General features: G+C 46.4%; 2 protein-coding genes across 7 annotated transcripts in view; one reads left to right on the forward strand and one right to left on the reverse strand.

Annotated features, from left to right (window-relative positions):
- The window catches only part of MYO19 (myosin XIX), a 37,592-nt gene that overhangs the window by 4,006 nt on the left and 11,262 nt on the right, over positions 1-22,324 (forward strand). The window contains exons 2-15 of one of the 6 annotated variants that reach the window (XM_081890270.1): positions 6,129-6,197; positions 6,365-6,421; positions 13,581-13,725; positions 14,349-14,493; positions 14,857-15,005; positions 15,528-15,641; positions 16,830-16,962; positions 17,754-17,823; positions 18,042-18,144; positions 18,807-18,903; positions 19,299-19,375; positions 19,700-19,790; positions 20,124-20,295; positions 21,519-21,592. In XM_081890270.1, coding sequence (XP_081746396.1) covers positions 13,663-13,725; positions 14,349-14,493; positions 14,857-15,005; positions 15,528-15,641; positions 16,830-16,962; positions 17,754-17,823; positions 18,042-18,144; positions 18,807-18,903; positions 19,299-19,375; positions 19,700-19,790; positions 20,124-20,295; positions 21,519-21,592 — 1,288 coding nt within the window. In that variant the 5' untranslated portion in view covers positions 6,129-6,197; positions 6,365-6,421; positions 13,581-13,662. The other 5 variants (XM_081890271.1, XM_081890269.1, XM_081890268.1 and 2 more) reach the window with 5 other exon arrangements.
- Positions 18-6,845, reverse strand: PIGW (phosphatidylinositol glycan anchor biosynthesis class W). The gene is made up of 3 exons (XM_081890506.1): positions 6,759-6,845; positions 5,486-5,674; positions 18-2,825 (listed from the first exon to the last, which is right to left on the reverse strand). Exon 3 carries the CDS (start codon positions 2,802-2,804, stop codon positions 1,293-1,295), a length of 1,512 nt encoding a protein of 503 aa, XP_081746632.1. The 5' UTR covers positions 2,805-2,825; positions 5,486-5,674; positions 6,759-6,845; the 3' UTR covers positions 18-1,292.

A 22,324-nucleotide genomic window follows, 5' to 3' on the forward strand; every position in this document is an offset into this window, starting at 1 on the left:
CACATTACAATATCATCTTAAATATAGATATTTTATTTGCTTGGAGGCTTTGATGCATTTTATTTGCAAATTATAATCACTTTTGTGTTGACTCAATCCAACATACACCTCCGATTATTTTGAGCTCTTTCAGTTCTCTCACACACACAGCCTCATTTGTCTTTTTTATGAGAAATGATTCCGACACTCATTGTAAGTTTTAGTTTTTTTGGAAAATATATTTGATTGTATTGCCCACTGCATTTGAACACAAACACATTTTAAATTAAAATAGGTGAATGCAGCTGTGTGAAAGGACTTATAGCCCATCTAGGCATCCTTTTATCATGTATTTATGAATTGCATTCCTGATTTGTGGTCATTATGTTATTGGAGCAGTTCTACATGATCTCACTTTCAATTCTTTTTGCACTTAAATGGCAGACATACTGCTTTATTTCCAATTGGTGCATGTCCCCATAGCTTCCTGCTGAAAGATTGCTACTTTTAATGCCACAAATATTTGGGGGGGGGTTTAGTTCTGATTTTATTGCACAATAGTACCCCTCCAGGTGGCAATAACGCAACAACATTGATTGGGGAAGCATCTCAGAACATCTAGTGAAGCGGAATGGTGTATGGACAGTCCAGTATAAATCCACCATTAATGCACTATTATTGTGTCAAAACATGTTGCAGAATACATCTGCAAAATACCAGAGTGGAGGGATCCATTCACATGCTGCAAACCTTCATCAAGCACAAAGTGCCCTCTGCCACAGTACCACTTCTTAGCATGTTAGGCATTCAGTGTGCGCAAACCCACTGAAGGAGAGAAGGGTACCCTGCACAGGAATCCCAATGTGACAAAGGGACAAATAAGCTTAATGTCTGGTCTGCAAAAGTGACCAACCTCAGTTTTCCCTCAAACAGCCCCCACCTGCCCTGCCTTCCTTCTTACAACTCGCCCAGGGGATGGCCCTGGCTGTAAGCTTCCTTCCCCTCCTTAGTCTCATTGTTGCCCCTTATAGAACACAGTAGGGAGGAGGAGGACAAAACAAGAATGAGGTGGCTCTGCCTGCCATTGGCTCTGGCTGCAGCTTGAGCTTTGGTCCCGATGCTACAGGCACATGGAAATGTTTTACAGTTCATTCGATGAAAGTGACCATGAGTTTAAAACAACTATAGTCTACATTCCTTCCTTTAGATAATCCAGTATACCAGCATGCATGCAAAAGTCTTATAAAAACCAGTGCAATCCCAGCAGGCAAACCCTATTCTTTTTGGTTACAACTTTATATATATTTATAAAATTACCACCACTTTAAGATTATATTTCTTGCTTGCAATAGATACATAACCAAACAGTTTGTAAACATATATAGATGCAGGACAAACATAGCCCAGAATGCATTGCTGTGAATCGTGTCAACCACCATATTCACGAAGCCAGTCAAGACATTCGCTAGTAAGAAATACAGGAGCTGATTCTTATTCACAGCGCTGATCATGCACACACTCTGAGGCACCGTTTTCCTATCCTGGGGCTCCGGGTCATGTTTTTTACTCGCCACTGCTGGCTGCATGAAATTCCAGCTGCAAGGAATGCTAGCCCCAGCCACCAGAAACTTTCCAAACACCAGCACAAGATCAGCCACCAAAAAGCAACTAAAGAGTAACAGGCCGTGAGCGATGACCCACACGCAAAAGGAGAGGTTTGCCATCCGTCGGGATACAGTGTCTATGTGAGTTTGCGTTACATGAAGGCAGATAAAGAGGAGGAAAACTGCAATCAGGAAAGAGCCGATCACGCCAAGCCAATCTCTCACTAAGCTCCTCTTCTTTAACAAATATAAGCCCACTTGCACGCTAGCCATGTAAACAGCTAGGTAGCCGATGACAGAAAATATGCCCTCTCTGTTGGCATTGAAAAACCCGTCCCGTGAATCTTGGCCATCGCTCCCATGCAAGATGAACATCTTCAAAGGTGTGAAGCTGAGGAAGCCTTCATAGACTATAGCAAGTGTTGCTGCAATTAACCATGCTCTGCGCACGGGGAAGACAGCCAAAAGCAAGGACGCAGCCATCCGTACAACGGCTAAAGTGAAGAAAAAGTTCCAGTGCACACCGTATTCTGAGACATGTTCGTAATAGTCAATGGCCTTGATACTCATCACCCGCCCAAAGCCAAGAAGCAGCAAAGGCCACACAGCAAAGAACTGCCTGGCAAGATAAGAGACTTTGTGCTGTGCCGTGCCAGGCTTCAGCCGGACTTCTGGACAAACCACAGCGTTCCCAAAAACAAATGATCCCACTCCAAAATCCATTACCCCTGTTCCATAGGTCTCTGTTTTGGCATACCGCCGAGGGTACTGTGGAAAATCTACAGCCAGAATGCTGATGGATGTCAAGACATTGACAAAGACTCGGAACACTGTTATCGAAGGAATGTACTCTGGTTCCAAGCTTGTCCTCAAGAAATCGCTTATGATTTGCTTAGGCGGCACTCTCACATAATTGGTTCTCCGACTGTATATGATCAAAACCAAGCTGACACAGAATACGGTGATGGAGAGCATTACCCAAGGTAGGACAGGAGCCAAAATTGTACAAGAGAGCACTGGCGGGACAACTAAGATGGTGAAGTCTAGAAGAAAATGGCCAACCATTGACTGTAGTGGTTTTCCATAGCAGAGAAAATAAAGGATCAGCAGAAGCCCTCTGGAAAGGAGGCATAGTGATGCTAGGGGTAAGCCAATGGAGATCTCCAGCAAGGTAGTTCCATTCAAATTACTTATAAATTCTTCTTTTTGCTTTTGCGACATTTTTTCTGCTTTTGTAAGTCACTAAAAAAAAGAAAGAAGAAATCAAGTTAGCAGCAAGCAAACTGAACAAAAATCAAGAGTGAGCAACTGCATCCACCCCAAGGTAAATCCTCACCTTGGTGAATCAAGTTGCTCCAATAGACTTTTTAAACCAGTGGGCAGGATAGAAATAAAAGAATTTCTATGCTGAAGTCACTTTCTCTGAGCATGACTACAAGCTTTCAGGCCACATTATTTTTTAGCTGCTACTTTTACAAACAGTTGCAAAACACACTTGCAAGAAATTAAAAGAGCTTGCATAGGAACCACATACCATAGGAACCCAACATGCACTAGCTCTTATTCAGACTTCCAAGGTAAACCCTGAAGAGGATATTTTATTTCTTTTTAACGTCAGAGCCAACATTCTTAGCAACTGCCACTAGTAAAATTATTGCTGTGAAATTATTCACATAAATTTACACAGCACCCTCAATTTCAGGTTTACAGGGAATTGTAAGACACAAGGGCCGCTCCAGGTGTCCTTCATATTGAGCGTTCATGGTAATTTATGTTCATGATGCTATCAGGGTGGTTATACGCAGTCTCGCTTTCAATACTGTCTACACCTGTGAAAGTTTCAGGGCAGACATGTTGCTTCATTTCTAGTCAGTGTGTGTCCCTTAACTTCCTGCTGAAATCCTCATGTTCTTACTCCCACGTAGTTTTCTTCCACTAGTGAATGCACCTCACCAAATTCTGTCTAATCACCTTTGCTCCTCTTCTCTTTCTTGAGGCCTCCTACAATCGACTGCCGCCTTCATTTTTTCCCTAGAAACATTTTTGCGATATGCATCTTTGGATGAGACAAGCTGCGGCTTGTCAGGGAAAGGCGTCTCGGAAGAAGGAGCTTAAAAGGCAAGAGCTCACCACACCCTCGCCTCTTAGCCCTGCAAGACTGCAAATTTGTCTTTCAGCACAGCGATAGTCTGCAAGGAGGCGATGTGCTAGCTTAATTACAGCTCAGGATCACCCTTGATAAAAAGCTGTAAGCCAGCAAACCTTACTGACTGGCCATTTCGAGGCTCTTTGCTCACCTTCTCCTGGAGATGGCAAGCCTTCAGGACAAGGCGGGTTAAGAAAGTAAGAAGAGCACTGTAGTTGGATCAGGCCAAAGGCCCATCTAGTCCGATATTCTGTTCTCATAGCAGCCAACAAGATGTCCCTCTGGGAAAACCTGCAAGGAGGACCTGAATGTAACAGGGCTCTCCCAATTTGTGATCCCTCAGCAACTGGTATTCAAAAGTATGCCACTTCTGACCATGGAAGTAGAACATAGCCTTCAGACATTTATTTAGTTATTTTCCTTGCTTGTTTTAACATGGATTTTATCCACAGAAGCACGCAACTTAAAAACATAAATCAAATTCTGAACAGAGGTTAAAAGAACATAAATAAAATTTAGTTCCAGAGATGTAACATTCTTTGCAATTTTAACATATAGACAGGAATTTCAAAATGAATCACTATTATTTATTTACTGCATTTATATCCCAACTTTTTCCTCCAAGGAGCTCAAGTTAGCGCACATAGTTCTCTCCCACTTCATTTAATCCCCTGTGAGGCAGGTCAGGCTGAGAGGCAGTGAGTGTTCCCAAGATCACCTTTATGGGTGAGCAGGGATTTGAACCCTGGTCTCGCAGGTCTTAATCCGACACTATACCACAGCAATGCTAAATAATGGTTTGTGAGAATGTTTCTTGGCTGCACTTTCCATCATCATAGAAACATAGGAAGCTGCCTCATACCCTTCCTGGCTCCTTTAACTATTTTAAATAGCATGTTAGTTTTGGGAAGCAGAGGCCTGTCTCTCACCCTCTCATGCCGTTAGTGCCTTGGGGCAGACTCTCACTTGCTCCTTTAGCTGATTCAAGTACTAGTTGCACCCACACCTGCTATTTTAACAAGGGTTGCCCATTTCCTCCTTTCCTCCCCATTCCTTTTAGCATCACATGATGTACCAGACTGCAGCCTTTATTTAAAACTGTAAGCTGCCTTGAATGCATTGGAGAAAAAGGTGGTATATATAATTGCAGTTAGCAAATACCGTATTTTTCGCCCTATAGGACGCACCTATTTTTTTTGGGGGGGGGGGAATAAAGAGGAAAAAAATTATCCCCCCCCCCCCCGGCAGCAGGCTGCTATCCGCAGCCTAGGGAGCCCTGCGGGAACTTCCCGCAGGGCTCCCTAGGCTGCAGATATCTGCCCAAAGCGCGGGGCGCTCTACTTCAGTGCGGCCCACGCTCTGGCCAGCAGGCTGCTATCCGCAGCCTAGGGAGCCCTGCGGGAACTCCCGCAGGCTCCCCAGGCTTGCTGATAGCTTCCTGAAGCTTGGAGAGCGAGAGGGGTCGGTGCGCACCGACCCCTCTCGCTCTCCAAGCTTCAGCGAAAGCCTGCATTCGCCCCATAGGACGCACACAGATTTCCCCTTCATTTTTGGAGGGGAAAAAGTGTGTCCTATAGGGCGAAAAATACGGTAATCACATCCATACAAACATTAATAATGGGTAATTCATCCAAACCCTACACAGTGCAGGACAAAACATCTGCTCTATGAAGGTTTCAGCCACTAGGCAAAAGCCCTACAAATAATAGCAAAAAGAACTGGAAAATATGCAGCAAAAACGTTTTGAAAGAATTACCTGCATTCTTATGGAGGTTAAGTTTCAGCGAAGAAAGACAGCAGGATTTGTTTGGCTCACTGAAAACATTCTCATCATAAAGGCTGGGTCAGAGACAGGTCTTTGCTGTTTCTCTGAGAATTAAAACTGCATTTAAAACACAGGTGTAGAGTTTCTTCTTAGCTCTGCACAGCTCCTAGGTTATACTTCCTGCTGCAAAAAAAAGGTAAATGAGGGATCTGTTTCCTGATGACATTTTCATCAGAGCAAGTAGCCTGCTAAATGAGATTGCCTGATTCATCAGACTGCTCAGCCATGGCCAAGTTTAATATAAAGGTTACTAATGGGATATTAAAAGCCATTAAAAATAGGTGGGAGAATTGCATCCTGATCCTACACCTGCGATAACAGGCTGCCTTGAAAGGCACACAATTGGTGCCATCTCTGTCATGGCAATTCCTGGTGATCACGTTCATTTACTCACCACAGATTTGCCTAGCACAGCAACAGATTTGTAGTGGAGAGGCGATGTATTTTACAATTTTATGAGGTTCTGATTATTTGATTGTGCAACCTCGTGGTTCTTTCAGTTAGCAGTTTATACTTTTAAAAACAAATAAAATATAATAATTTGCATTGCTTGTTTGCCCGCCACCGATTGTAGGTTTGGTCGACACAGACTGGAGTGGACCACTTAGCATTTCAGCTGAAGAAGGATGCCTCTCCCCACCCAGTAAGTTTTCACCTCCAGTAAAAAAACTCCCTGCAAGTTTTTGTTTTAACTAGCACGTCTCCTTACTGTGCTAGCTTTCTGCTTGCGGGGGTGGGGGACAACCTGCGAGGAAGTGTTCACTCTTTTGATCCCACCCCTCCATGATACTAGGGAGCGTTACTCCCCAGGTGCTCCGCGTGTAGAACAAGCAGCGAATTTCCTTGTCTCCACGTGGGTCCGATCTGGTAAGAGCGCGTTTCCTTTCCCCACCTCCTCGATCCGAATATTATTTTCTTATTTAGCACTACCCGCCTTTCGTCCTAAGGTCCAGGGGCGGGTCACAACAATTAAACTACAACATGTAAAAATTTAAAACAACTATTTTAGGCTGTGGTGCAACACACGCTTTCTGTGTGCAGCGGAGCTTGCTACCGAGTAAAGCCTGCGTTGTTGCTTCGGGAAGCATGCTTTGCTTCCGATGAGACACGGATCCCGGCTGCTAAACTGGAATTCACCCACCCTGCACATTTTCTTGGGAAACCCCACTAATTTCCGCGTAAAGCATGCAGCGACCCTGCGCACCCTTTTCTTAGGAGTAAACCTCGTTCTTGAACTCGGTGGAGCTTCCTTCCGAGGAAAACTTGCGCCACGGTTGTCTGAACGTGAATGTCTGCTTCCTTCGGAGGAAACAGGCACAGGATGAGGCCGGCGGGATGCAAAACCCACGCATCCCTACTGGGTAGTGAGCCCCATTGGATTTCAGTGGGATTGTGCGCGTGTTAAGCGCGCACAGGCTGGCGCTGCAAAGCTGCGGTCCTCTGCGCGCTCCAGATTCCCCCGGGAATCCGAAATTGGGCTCCGCATCCCGGAGGCGGGGCGTCAAATCCGGATCTTCCAGGGAGTCTGTAAGCCCTTCCGATTCAAACCCAGCAGCCTCCGCCTCCAGCTCCGCCTTTGCCCGGGACTGGCTGAGCCGTCCTTTGCCTACCTCCGGAGGACGTTGCTTTTTCGCCGGTCGCTCTCGATCCTCTCCTTCTCCATATATACATGGAACGGGTGAGTCCATTTAGTCTCAAATCTCTTTCTCTCTGCTTTCTTTCATCTGTTCCTTATCAATGTAGTTATTTCTCTCTTCCTCTCCAGAAATGCTGATCTCTTAGTTTAAGCCCCACAACTTATTCCCTCCCCCCTACTCCACATGCTGCTTCAGAAAGGGAATGAAGCAAGAGTTCCCTTAAGGGTGTGCAGAGTTCTTTTCCCACTCATTGAAGAGCAAAGGAAGGATCCCAATGGGAAAGGACCATAGCTCAGTGGTAGAACATCTGCTTGGCATGCAGAAGCTCCCAGGTTCAATTCCCTGCATCTTCGGGTGGGGCTGGGAGTGGCCTCTGCCTGAAAACCTGAAGAGCTGCTGCCAGTCAGTGTAGATAACACTGAGCTAGCTAGACCAGTAGTCTGACTCTGTATATGGCATCTCCTCCTATGTTTCTATGAAAGGGGAGGGGGGTCTGATTTTCAAATCCCTCAGCACCGCCCCCCCTCTCATAACAATATATAAATCACTGCCTTTAGTTTGTTGTTTGTTATGTTTTAAGAGTTTTTCATCTATTTTTATTTTATTTGTTATCTATTTTTGGTTAGTCACCCTTAGGCATTGGCTTGAAGAGTGGGGTAGAGAAACTTGCATTAATAATAATAATAATAAGTGTAAGTGTTGCTGATCCCTGGCTTTAAGCTTCTTCTACATCTTCTGATGTGTTCCTGTCCAACGTTGTATGTTTATACTGTACCTTTTTGGGGTTTCTTTCATTTGGTTTTTCAATGACGGCCCCCCACACCCCTTTTCAATTTTAGCTCTACAAATGCTAGGCTGCCATGATTCTATAATGTCAACACACTTACCTGGGAGTAAGGCCACAGAACATAGCAGTACTGTCTTCTGAGTAAACATGTATAGGATGCCTAGGTCCTCCAGATTTTGCTGAACTACAACTCCCATCAGCCCCTGCAAACATAACCAATTGTCAGAGATGATAGGAATTGTAGCTTAGCAACATCAGGAGGGCCAAAGGTTCCCTGCATCTGGGTTAGCGCATTGAACTGGGAGTAGGGAGAATCAGTCTTACCTCCCTCATAGGGCTGTTGTGAGATTTAGTTATATACAGGGAATGGGGGGTGGGATCAATTTTATACCCTCTGGCTGTGGAGGCTCAGAATCGATAGGTCAGATCCTTTATTAATCTGAACTGTGCAGGTTTCAAAACATGTCCCACTTGGAGCAGAGGCTTGCTTGAAATTGGAGTGTGTGTCTAGGCAAGCTTGGCTAATAACTGGGTGAATCTTTTGGGGCCTTTGGACTTCCTTTGTTGACAAAAAAAACGTGCAAGGCACACTGGGTAAAGCTAATTCGAAATACAGCATTTTCCATCATTGTAACAACAATGTGTCACAGCACGTGACTTTTAAAAAAAAAAAAGTGCAGTGACCTTGCCTGATGAAACCCAAAGTTCAGGACATCCATTGCCAATGATGACTATCCAGGGGTCTCCGGAAATCCACAAGCGGAACAAGAAGGTGTCAGCTCTTCCATCCTCCTGTGGGACCCCAGTATTCAGGTAGACTGTCCCTCTACTTGGAGGCTCAAAGTTTGCTCTCTTAGCTGATCTCCATAGATGAGGGATGGGGAAGCTGTGTCCCCCCCCCCCCGATGATGCTGAACTATGTCTCCCATAATCCTTGACCATTTGCCATGTTGTCTGGGGCTGATGGGAGTTTGAGTCCAGCAGCGTCTGAAGGGGACCGGTTTGCTTACCACTTAGTTTGGGCCTTGAAGGGCTGATCTCTCCCTCTCCCTTTCCTTTTCCCTCCACTCTGAATTTCCTTTATTGTTTCTGGCCTTTTTTGTTTCTAAGCCTGATGCCAGGGCCTGTCTCTCTCTTATGTCTAACGTAACTTGATCTGAGAGATTATCATCGTCTGAAAAACAGAATAAAAAAATTATAAATAAATAAAACTTTGGAAGGCCTTGAATACACTAAAGTAGAAAGGCAGTATTATTATTATTATTATTTCTATTCTGCCCTTTATCTGAGGATCAGAGGGCAGTTTGCAATAAAAAAAATACAAAAATACTTACCATAGGATAGTAACCTACATACACACAGTTTAAAAGACCATAGGTTGTTTAATTAGCAAAAGGTCTGGGAGAAGAGGAATGTTTTTGTCTGGTGCCTAAACAGATGTAACAGAGTATGCAGTTTTCAGGAAGAAATGCAATATACACATCTGTAAACCAGAGATCACTTCTTAGGAACATAGAAAGCTGTCTGATACCGAATCAGACCATTGGTCCATCTAGCGCAATGTTGTCTACACTGACTGGCAGCAGCTCTGCAGGGCTTTAGATGACCATTTTCCTACCTGGAGATGCCAGGGATTGAACCTGCAACCTTGTGCATGCAAAATATGTCTCCCACTGACCTAAGCTCATTCCACACATTTAAGTGCCATTTTGCATAGACTCCAGATGTTTATTTATAGTAAACAATAACAACAACCCAAATTTCTAGCCCTTAAGTGTATACAGACATTCATGAAAGTATTTGAAACACAGGAAGTTGCAGCTGGATTATCGGTCTATGTAATTCAGTATCATCCACACCGACTGACAGTGGCTCTCCAGGATTTCAGACAAGACCTCCCACCCCCACCTGGAAACTGAGCCTGGTACCTTCAGCCTGCAGAGTAGATGCTGTACCACTGAGCTGTTGCCCGTCTTTTCTCATTTTCTCTGCTTCTGGCGAGAGAAGTGCAAACTTAAGTTGACCAGAGCAGTGTTGTTGCAGCATGGAGCTCAATCAGCTATTGTGCTGTTTTATATTGTGATACATGAGCTGGATCGCTTTAGGTCGTTGGCCAACAATTATGTACTGGGGGGCTGTTGTAAGGATGGAGGGGTGGGAGCCCAGCCACCCCCTGGCCAAGGATCTGTTAGTGTCTCCTATTGCACTAAGGCCCTTCCTTCCTCTCCTCTGCTCTTCTGCCTTCATACTGACATCTCAGGTCCCAGGGTCCAGTGGCCGAACTCTTGATTGCAAGGCCTTATAATGATCCAAGCTTATTGAGTCACTTCTCGAATGCTCAGTTGTCGCACAGAAGCAGCTGTCCTCCCTCATGCTGCTTTTACATTCTCACCCTCCCATACTTAAAACACAACATGTCTTAAGTACTTGACAACCAATCAGGGGTGTTTAAATTCCCATCATGTCCTGTTTGGGAGCTTCCCAGAAGCATCACAACTGTCTTCTGTTGGAGACAGGCCAATGGACGGATTTTTGGTTTGGTCTGCCAAGGGGATTTTAAGGCTCTTGAATCCTGAATGTGGTATCACACATTGCTGTTACCGCAAATAGAGGCTCAATGAGAATTAGGAGACCCACCTGCCTTGGCACCCAGCTGAAGAGTGTGTTTGTGTGTGGAAATCTGTTCTAATAATCCTTTATAAGCAGGACAGGTTGTTTAAAGGGTAACTGTAATCCACAAAGAGGCCAACAATGGATCTTCAGAGTTAAGGAAAGAATAGCTTTATTGTTCCTGATGTGGGTCCCCCCCCCAATGTTATTGACTTCAGACAGTCAGCATTCCATGCTCACTAAGCATGTTCAGTGTTCACTTGAGTTGTTTTTGGAGCCCTGTCTCTTCTTTGCGCCCCACTCCTTTAAAAAAAAAATTAATATTTTTTGTACTGCTTTGGCTTACTAGCCAGCCACGATTTGTGATTGTCACCAGTCCCCTCTTCTGCATACTCTGGCGTGGACTGAAGACTTGGGTCAGGGTCTTCTCTCATTAGTACAGGGAGTATAGAGAAGCAAGAAGAATGGGTGTAACTCTGAGCATGGCTGATGTTGGATATCACCCAGCATAAGGGAGCAGAGGTAAAACCAGCCTCCTGCAGATAACGTGGGGGGGGGGGTAACTGGGGATGGAAACACCATGCTTGCAGGAAGCCTGAATGGGCACATTCCATGCTGCAACATTTTACTGCAAATCCCACAAATAGTAGCTGTCAGTGAATAGTATGGGACTATCTCTTAAGCATAATTTTTTTTTTTTTGGAGGGGGGGGGAATCCTAACCAGTGGAATGATCACAGGGGAAGTTAATAAAAACAACATCCCATAGCTTAAATCTGCTGGCTGGATTTGCTGCTGCTGGATACAACCAGCAGTCTGGGTTGCTGGATGGTTTTTTGTTTTTTGTTTCCCTGGCGTGTAACTTTCCACTGGTCACGCCTGTGCAAAAATGTTCTGCTGTCGTTTTTCCCCACAGGCCTTCTTTTCCCTCCTCCCACAAATCTGTTTATAACAGCCAGGAAACCTTACATTTAAGGAAGGGAAAGAATCTACTTTGCTATCCTTAATCCTAAAGGACGCCAGAGTGCAAACAGATATTTCTCTAAACTGTTTTTTTCAGTTAGGGATTTGTGATGTTGCCCCTTCCCATTCAATTTTGCATAATCGACCCTGGGGATAGTCCCCAGGCCCCACTTTGCCTCACTAGACCCAGACGCTTGCTGTTGCTTAGAGCAGTGTTTCCCAACCGGTGTTCCGCGGCACACTAGTGTGCCGCGAGACGTTGCCTGGTGTGCCGCGGGAAAAATTAAAAAATTCGAAAGATATCCGGAGAGGCGGCCTTCAGGCGAGTTTTAATTTTAATTTTCCTTCTCCCACTTAATGCCCCACGCTCGCCCGAGCAGCTTGCAGTCCTCGGTAACCACGGCGACCCGAGGGAGGGGAGGGAACAGGGAAGTTGAGGGCGGCGGCGAGCTGCGATGACATCAGTGGGCCGCGCCGCCTCGCCCTGGCACGGTGTGAGAGCCCCGGCTAGTGGCGCGAGCTTCGGAATAAGTGGGATCCGCGTGCGCGAGACCGAGATCGCGGGTAAGGAGCTCAGCCCTGGGCAGGAGGAAGCGGGGCCGCGCGTGCGGGCCACATCCCCACAGAGAGCGAGCCTCCCCCGGCCCACCACTCCGGGCAGGTCCACTCGCATGAGGGGGCGGCGATGGCGACGGCCCGCAGCTTGCCTGCAATGCCATCCCTCGAGCAGGCGAGGAGCCCGGAGGCTACCAGATGAGAGTCCTCTTTCCCACCCTGCTCGGGAGTCCAGAGCACTTGGTCGCATTCAGGATCTAGAGTGGGGAAGCGGGGCTTGTGTCTGGGCTGGACACATTGGGCTGCCTGTGCCGCTCGACCTGCGGGGAGAAATCAGGGTGGGAGTCACGACCGTGAGGCAGGGCTGCCAAGTGTGGCAGAAGAGGACACGGCCATCGCACCTGTCCTTAGGTAGGAGCTTCTTCCGTGTCGACCTGCTGCCCTAAAGCCTTGGCTTTTTTCTTGGCTTTTTGGCGGTTGGCACAGAAGGAAGGCAAGGGGGAGGGGGAAAAATTGAAACTTACACTTTCATGCATCCCTCCCGGCGTGACGCTGCGCGCTGACGTCACGGGGCTGTAATGGTGGTGTGCCTCGAGATTTTTTTCATGAAACAAGTGTGCCTTTGCCCAAAAAAGGTTGGGAAACACTGGCTTAGAGCGCTGGAATATAGAAAGCGGCGTTCTCAGCCGTACCTGGAAATGCTGGGGATACAACACAGGACCAAGCTACAGCTCTTCCCTCACAGGATAAAACAAGTTTCCAGTCCTCATGGTGTTGTACTAAGGGCCAATTTAAATAGGAACAGAAGAAGCTGCCTTGTACTGTGTCAGACCATTGCTCCATCGAGCTCGGTATTTTCTATCTTCAGGGTGGGGAAGCTTAGAGTAGATCCCCAGGTCAAATGCATACCCGCCATATGTCCTGGGAAAAAAGGGGGAACATCCCATATCTCCATGTGAAATTGTGGCGGTTATTTTGGGTGCTGTGGTCTCACACCCTGAAAAAAGCATTTGTGGGGGGAGATAGCAGCGCAGGTCACATGCCTCACCTGGGAGCATGTCCTGGAAAACACGCACCCCTGTTTTTAATCTAAAAAAGTTGGACTGGATGCATATGCAGCCCTCTAGGCCACACCTTCTCTGTTTTGCTTTGCACCTTCCTTAAGTGTTGGTGTCTGGCTGTAAGGTGCCCTTGGTTCTGATAAGGCCCCTTGTTTGCCTAAATGGAGGAGAGAAAGCAGTGTGTGTGAGTATATGGAGAAATTAGCCTCAGTAAAACACACCTTTCTTGCTCCATCTACTTTTGCCCCTGGCATGTGGCCTAGAAAGGAGTGTGGCCCTTAGGCTGAAAAAAAGGTTCCCCACCCCATGATTTATCTATCACGCAGCCCATTGAAGTCTTCCCTGTCACACTCAGTAGCATTTTGCAGGTTGCCAAAACCAGTTCAAGTAAACAACCTTCTTCATTCTATTCAGGGCTCCTCGTTTCTCTTGCTTGAGATTTCCTGCAACCTGAAGTCTGCCACCGTTGAGATTTTGCCAAGCTGGTAGTACTCCAATGCATTCTCCAACACGAACTTCAAAGCCTCCCAAAATGAGAAGGGAAAAAATGCCCAAGCAGGTAATGTCAGGGAAAGCTAAGATGGTAATATGGAAAGGCTTCCAGTAGTGCAGGAAGCCATCCAGGGAGCAGATCATATGGCTGCCTGTCCAGAAGCTAAGAAGCTGCCTGATACTGAGTCTGGCCATGGGGTCCATCTAGCTCAGTGCTATCTGCACTGGCTGGCAGCAACTCTTCAGGGTTTCAGGCAGGGAGTGTCTCCTAGCTGCTGGGGACTGAGCCTGAGACCTTCTCCAAACAGAACAGGGCCTCTACTGCTGAGCTGCAGCTCTTCCCTAAAATTAAAGCAAGGATCTAGTCCTCATGGTTCTGAATTTAAGGGCCAGCTTTAATAGGAACTTAGGAATCTGCCTTAAACTAAGGCTGGCCTTTGATCAGTCTAGCTCAGTATTGCGTACACTGATGGACAGAGGCTCCAGAATTTCAAAGGAATTTGTGCCTGGAGGTGCCAAGGATTGAACCCGGGACTTCCAACCAGTGGCGGCTCTCCAGGGTTTCAAGCAGGAGCGGATCCCAGCCTTACCTGCTTGTAAACTTACTTTCAGGGCAGCTTTTTATATGTCAAAATCACCATCCTGGTGTTTTGGTCAGTTAGTGGCATCTCCTTCTGCCTCTTCCTTCAGGTGAACGGCACCAAGAGTCACCCGGCCACCAGTTGTGATGAAGAGAATGGTCTCGGGGAAGATGTCAAATCCTTCTTGGGTGATGAGCGGCAGCTCCATTGCTTTGATGACCTTACCAAAGTGAATCCTGTGACCACCACAACTGGTAGGGTTTAAAAACGAACACGCCACTGTGCATCCACATGTCACTAGAAGACCAGGGTGGTGAACCTGTGGCCCTTGGTTCACCTCGGTCCAATTTCATGCAGCACTCAGCATCACTCGGCACCCCAGGCTGTGGACCTACTCTTGCTCTTCTGCCCTGGTCTCCGTTTTTTGGTCACAGCAGGATGTGACTGCATTATTCTCCCACATGCAAGGAAGAAACTCATTTCCCCTAGTGCAATTCTTCTATTATGCCCCCCCCCAATAAACCCTCACCTTGATTCTTGGGGGGAAAGGGAGGTTGAATTCGGAAACATGAAATAGCACATTTCTTGCCACTGATGAAACCTTCTGCCATCCTCAGTCCTGAAGTGCCTGCAAGCGAGATACGCCATTGATGTGTTTTACACCAATGCCGGCAGCAGCCTGGTGGCAGTCAACCCCTTTCGGCCGATACCACCTCTCTACTCGCTCGAGCTCATGAGGGACTACCACACTGCCCCCCGCCTTCAGGTGAGTGAGGGGTGGAGGGAGAACTGCACCAGCTCGCCCCTGCCAAACGAGATCTTTCCCAGGAGATGCCTGGAAAATATCTTAACAGTTGGTGGCTTTTAAAAAGGAAGCTGTAAAGGTTGCACTTTTAGAACAGAAGGCATGATGAGGTAGGGAAGGTTGCAGGCTTCCCATCTGCCCTGCATCCATCATCGCCCTTAAGTTCCCACTAAGCCATTAACCCAGGGGTGGGGAACAGATGCAACCCTCCACTGCCTTTTGGACTCCAGTTCCCATCAGCCCCAGTCAGCCTGGCCCAATGGTTGGGCGTGATGAAAGCTGGTGTGCAGAAAGATCTAGGGATCCAAGGGACTACAGTTCCCATCATCCCTGGCCAGGGTGGCCCATGGTCATGGATGATGGGGGCTGAAGTCTGCAAGATCTAGAGGCCACAGGTTCCCCTCCCCTGCATTTAGTGAGCTGCACCTGACAGTAGCTTTTCCCTTCCAAAAACACATCTGTGTTCGCTCTTTTGCTTCTTAGGAACTCAAACCTCATGTTTTCGTGGTAGCGGAGGAGACCTACAGGAATGTCCAGAGCCAGATCCCGCCTGTAAACCAGTCCATCATTGTGAGCGGCGAAAGCGGAGCTGGGAAGGTAAGGGAAATACTTCCTTCAGGCATCTCTCTGTGATCGGCTGCCTGCTCACCCATCTCTGGGGGAAGACCATGTGGCTGGCTTGTGTAGGTGAATAGCAAACATAACTTTTTCTTTCATGCATTACCTCAAAGTGTAAGGCTTTTCCCGATCTGTGCAAAGTTCCCTGCATGTGGACAGCTACCATATCTGAGAAAGGTGTGATGTAGCCCTGATGTCATTGTTTGCCACATGCAGAGAGCTTTCTCCAAGTGTCCTTATGAGCCATCCACTTTTGGTTTTGATAATACACTGCAGTTTCCTATTGAATCTAAGCTTGGGAAACCATCACTTATTATGACCCAGGGTGGGGAACTTTTTTGGACCCAAGGGCCACATTTCCGATGCCGGTGCTGTCATTTTGGCCCCAGGCTAAGACCTTATTTATATGCTCAGGCATTTTAAAATTGTGTAAGCTGTTTATATATTACATATCTCACCAGGGCCACAGACATATCATTAAAACAAGATCATTAGAAACATCCAAAAACAGTCTAAAAGCAAACACATTCCCTCAGCCCATGATTTCAGGGTCACTTGGGTAAACATGAATGTATTTCAGATCATCCTGAAAAGCCAGTATTGAGGGAGACAGATGCACCTCCCCAGGGAGGGTATTCCACAAACTGGGAGCCACCACTGGAAAAGACCATGCTGCAGGTCGGTGCCAGCTAGCCCCCCGTGGCAACACCTCACCTGCTGATGGTGGATTGTTTTACTTGCTCTGTAGTTTTTTTTTTTTTGCAGCTTTATTTGTTCTGAACATTTTAGTATGTGTTTGGTATGCTTAAGACTTGGTTGGCTGGCATTTATTTTCTGTACCCTGTCCTGGTATCAGCATTGATGGCAGGTGGGATAATATTTTTTACTATACTGATAAATGGGGAAGGAGACGGAAGGTTGGAGCGTATGAGTCCAAGTTGCCTACAGTCATTGGCCATTCTGTTTAGCACATAGGTGAGCTGAGCAGTGCCTGTTCACGCATTCAGCAGAAGTTCTGTGCACTTGAGAACAGTCTCAAAGTGCTAGCTCTTCATTTGTGCCCTCATTGAAGCAGCCCTCCCTCTTTTCCTCCCTGTAAACACCTTTCTGATTCAATGACATCTGTCAAGAGCAGCCCACAGCTCACATTCATGACCATCTTTCCAGACATGGACCTCCCGTTGCCTGATGAAATTTTACGCCACAGTCGCCTCGTCCTCCACCGTCCCCAAAGGCAGTGTGGCAGTGGAAAGGATAGAGAAGAGGGTGTTGGACTCCAACCCAGTAATGGAAGCCTTTGGTAAATATGACTTTTGAATAGATATATTCCTGCAAGTGTAGCAGCACAGATCAAACTGCCAAGCCACAGATTGTGTGAACTGTGGTTTGGGTTCTGTGGACAGCAGGTGAACCATGACTTGAAAGCTTCCTGAGTAGAAAGAATCCCAGCTGAGCTTTCATTTCAAATTGCCACCAATTTCATTTTAAAAAGCCACCAAATAGAAAACTGCCTTCAAAGTATGATCGGTATACTTTAAGGCTCCCAGTTGTTGATCTGCGGCCATATCTTAATATGCTGCACACCTGAAACTACATATGACATCAGGTGGTACAGGTGTGTGTGGCTTGGGGGAAATGGTCTAGCAGGCCAGGAGTTTTGCATGTCTGTTCTACAATAGGGTTGCCATATTTCAAAAAGTGAGAATCCGGACACAAAGGTTTTTTTTGCCAAAGTTGTTGAGCCATCTTTAGTTTTACCCAAAGTTGTTGAGCTTTTTTGGAGCTATTTTAAAGGAAAATAGGTTGCCATACCTCCCGATTTTCCCAGACATTTTTGAGATTTGCACCTGGACACTGCTTCCGACGGCAGTATTCTGGCCATGTACGGGAAATTCCAGTCATATGGCAACCCTATTCTACAGTAACAGCGATTTCCCATTGTGTCCATATGAATGGTGAGCTGTCTATTCTCAGAGTCTGTCAACCCGCTACATTTCCTTCTTTAAGAGGGAGAATTGCCTTGACTGGTGTGTTATTTTTGATCATTAATCTACCTCTTCTCTCATTCTCCACTTGGGCTGGACTTTGCAGGAAACGCGTGTACCCTTCGTAACAGCAACAGCAGCCGTTTTGGCAAATACATCCAGCTTCAGTTAAACAGGTATGAATTTTTTAAAAACCTAGAGATATACACAAACAGCTCGACAGCACTGAAGTTGGCTGACATTGCCACCAATTCCTAACTGCAAATTTTGTGCTGTCTTTATTGCCATGAGGACATGTGCTGAACTTGGCATTCATCCTTGGGGTTGATGGGGTTCACAAACTTCCACATATTTAGAAATATAAAGAAAAAATATTTCTGAGCATTTTTTCCAGGTCTCAGCATCTAACAAGTGCTTCCATCCAGACTTTCCTGCTGGAGAAAACAAGGGTTGCCTACCAAGCCCCGTGTGAAAGGAACTTTCATATCTTCTACCAGGTTTGTGCCGTCTGTGTTTTTTGTTATTATTATTTCAAATACATGACCTTTCCTTTTTGTATGTTTACTTGCGGGGGAATGCAGTCAGCTCCTGCTCCTTTGAGGGTCCCAAAATCTGTAACTTAAACTTGATAAGTATTTCTAAATTAACTGAACACAAAGAGCAAATCCCCTGAAATAATTTGATGTCAGTTAATTAACACAGGAAGCAGCCTTCATACCAGATCAGATCACTGGTCCATCTAGCTCAGTACTGTCTACACTGGGTGGCAGCAGCAGGTTTCAGGCAAGGATCTCTCCCTGCCCTGTCTGGCGATTCTAGGGATGGATTCTGTGTGGTCGCTCCTGTTTATTCCAAGATGTGGGTTTTGTGAAAGTAAGTTTAGGCAGGCATATATTATTCATATTTCTGTATATTACTAGTAATTGGGGAGTAAAGAAAACAATGATGTTAACTCCTCATTCCTTCATTCCTTAATTTTTTAAAATTGGCAAATCTGTATGCAAGTTCCTTAGTTTAGGAAAATGCCTCTTTGCATGGAAAATATTGTAATTGTTTTGTCTTCAGCTAGATTTTATGTTACATATGATTGTAATAATTTTTGTTACTTTTTTTTTTGCTTTGAGGAGAATTGCCTGAACTGTTTACTCTTCCTTTCCAGATTGCAAAAGGTGCCAGTCACGAAGAACGACTGGAATGGGACGTCCCTGAAGGAGCAAAATTCTGCTGGCTTCCAAATCCTGAAAAGACTCTAGAAGGTGTTGCTTTGGGACCATATATTGTAAAAGGAACCTCAGCTGCTTTAGGGGAAGCAGTGGGGAAGTTTAAGAATAAGCTTAAATAAATGTAGGCTCTCTATTAAGTAAAGGCTGGATGGTTATCTGTCAGGGGGGTTGCAACTGCTGCTGCGTTGAAGACTAGAAACTTGTGCTCCTCAAGATGTTGTTACTATTACCACCTTCTTGCCTGGATGGAGGCTAAAGAGGGGTGTGTGTGAATGTGTGTAGAAACTAACCTACTATACAAAGAGAAATTTTGCAGTCATTGCTCCGCCCAGTCATTGCTCCACCAGCAGCACCATTTCACACCTTTCTTCCCAATGGGGATAATACTCTTAAGAGACTTAACTTGAGGGTCTCTTTCTCTTCCACAGAGGACTCCTTTGAGGTGACACGAGAGGCGATGTCGCATCTGGGCATTGACTGCTACACGCAGAATAATGTTTTCAAGGTTGGTTGAAACACAGATCTGTGCCCCTGCTAGTGGCTTTACTATGATAATGCCTCTTCCTAATGCCTGGAAGGAGGATGGCCACAGTCACCAGTGGTATGTGGCCCTCAGAAAGTTGCCCACAAGGGAATACAGACCTTGAGGTCAAAAAGGTTCCCTACTTCTGGCTTAAATCGTTGGCAGGGTGAACATTGATGACTTCCTACCCAGATTCTGCAGGGACGTTTGGAGTGCTGGCTCCTAGCTAACCTGAATAGTCTATGTGCCCCAAAGTGTTCTCCCACCCCTGAAGCATCTTGTCTCTTTCTTTCCCCCCCCCCCCAGATATTAGTAGGTCTTCTCCACCTGGGAAACATCCAGTTCTCTGAGGCTGAGGACGAGTCGCAGCCTTGCGAACTGGACGACAGCGCCACAGGTGAGTCGCCATGATCCCTCCAATCCCTGACCAAATTGGTTTTATTATTCATTATATTTTTAGAACAGCTTTCAACCCAAGTTTCCAGGATGGTAGGCAAGAATTACAGCAGCCTCCTTCACACTACAGAGAGCATCATGCAGGTATTTAGAGGGCAAATCACTAAAGTGTGTTTTGGCTTAAGGTTGTGTGTGAACTTTTTTGAGTTGTCTTGCTCAATGAGTGGTAAACCAAGGACAATGAGTGGTAAACCAAGGACAAACTGCAAGATTAAGTGGGAATCTTTTTTTAAAATAGCCACAGAACCTTAAAAAAAAAATCTTCCAAACCCAGGATTTGCAAAGACTGCTTCCAGATTATTAAAGGTGCCCGTAGAGCAGTTGCTGGAAACGCTGCGGATCCGGACGATAACGGCTGGGAAGCAACGGCAGGTATTCAAGAAGGCTTGCCCCAAGGTTGAATGTGGGACGAGAAGGGACTGTCTTGCCAAGGTCGTCTATGCCAAGTAAGTGTTCTGGACCTTGTTTCAGGTGCTGCTTCTGTGTCGCCCTCTCTCTTTGTCTTTCCTTGCCTTTTGTTCTCCCCCAAAAGAAAAGGAGCAGCCTAATTCAGTCCTGGTAACACTCCTGTAAGGTAGGCAAGCCTGTGGAGGAGAATATAACCTGTGCGGCAGATCTGGGTCTGGTTTGGCTTTCACATTCCAAGCCCAGTGCCTTATTTGCTGCATTGTGCTAGTCTCCAGGTGGTTTTAACTGCAAGACAATGATAATGATTCTGTTTACTTGATTCAGGAGTGGGGAACCTCAGGCCTGGGAGCCAATTGCAACCTCCAGGACACTTTCTGTGGCCCTCAGAGCTCTCTGTGGGCCACTCCTCCTTCCCAGCCACACCGCTCACCAACTTCATACCCCCCTTTAAATAATTGGCATGGCTGAGATGTGCCCCTGAACCTTGATGGTGCCTCTTTGCTTGTCTGGAGGGGGGATAGAGGAGTGTGTGTAGAAACTAGCCTATAGTTCAGAGATAACATTTGCTTTCCATCCATGTTTGCTCTGGCCCTGCGCACCACTGGGATGTGGCCTGTGGGAGGTCGCCCACCCGGGACTGCCACCTCTGTCTGGAAATAGGAAGCCAGGAGTTATGGGTGGAGAATGAAATGGAATGGAGTGTCTGGAAAAGGGGAAGGCTGATTGGCTGGAACCCTGCTACGCAGATATGCCGCAACTTAGTCGGAGCAACTCTCACTCGTAATGAAAACCAGCTTGGCCAAGTTTGTGTTTAGACCTTTTCAGGTTCACAATTTTTTAGAGCCCTGATGGGGAACCTGTGGCCTTCCAGATGTTTTGGACTCCCGACTCCCACCAGTCTCCAACCAGCAAATAGCCACTGATCAGGGATGATGGGAGTTGTCTGATCAGACAACCTTTGCAGGGCCATTGCTTTAAATGTTGGTTTGAGCCCATCTTTGCAATTCCCCAAGTTAACTCTGCACAAAGCATGTGTGCTTTTGGGGAGGCAAGGTGGGGAAAGGATCATTCTTTCACTTGTCCTAAGACTCAGCCTCAATACGGAAACAGATTTTAGGCTAGAAAATTAAGCCCTGCACAAGAGCTGTGCCACAAACGTTTAGGCTTCTCTGTGTCTGCCTCCTCCCTTTGTAGCTGCTTCAAACAGCGTCTCCGTCTCTCCAGCCGATTGGGATGGCACAGTAGCATTTTTCTATTGCAGGGTATTTGACTGGCTGGTGGCCGTGATCAATGGAAGCATCAATGCAGATCCTTCTGTCTGGAGCAACTTCATAGGTAACATTTTTCAATCCCTGCTGGGTGTGGGGTATCAACAGGGTTATTTGGACTGTGTACACACACAAGCATATGAATCTTGCACCCAGGAAATCCAGACTGTGCTGTTAAAAAGCTGGATTCTGCAGCCTGGATATAAATCATTCAGACCTGGGGTGAGGTAGGGTTGGAGGCAGGGAATACTTTCAATTTGCAAATAACTTTCTAGACTGGTCACATGAATCCCACTGCACCTTTGCTTGCGGGTGAAGGCTGACAATGTGGGGTTTTGGCCACGGGGCAAATTTTGAATTTTGAGGAAGTATTGTGGGCACAAGATTGCTGCCATGGGACATGCACCATGACACAAAATGCCTGCCACATCTAAAAGAGCAGGAGAGATAGGACCACAAAATGATGTCAACATGCCCTGCTTCCCACCCCCAAAAATTCAGTCATCCCCATCAGTGGTGGAAAAGGCACTTCAACCAGCCACTTCCATGCTTGCTTATAGAGAGAAGCTGTATGCTCCTCTGCTCTGTTCAGAATGGGTGGACGGGTGGTGTCCAATCCTGGCAACTAGTGGGAAGGGCCCGAAAGCTCAATGGCTGAGTATCTTCTGTCCCAGGTTCATTCCCCAGCATCTCCAGGTAAGACTAGGAGACACTACCTGCCTGAAACCCTGGCAAGCTGCTGTCAGTTGGTGTAGACAGTATTGAGCTATATAGACCAATCGTCTTGCTTGATATGAGA

This window comes from Podarcis melisellensis (genome assembly GCF_964234715.1).
Source record: "Podarcis melisellensis genome assembly, chromosome: 15".
Classification (NCBI taxonomy): Eukaryota; Metazoa; Chordata; class Lepidosauria; order Squamata; family Lacertidae; genus Podarcis; species Podarcis melisellensis.

Excerpts from the sequence above, each read along its gene's own strand:
- PIGW (XM_081890506.1), bottom strand. The coding sequence starts at position 2,804 with ATGTCGCAAAAGCAAAAAGAAGAATTTATAAGTAATTTGAATGGAACT.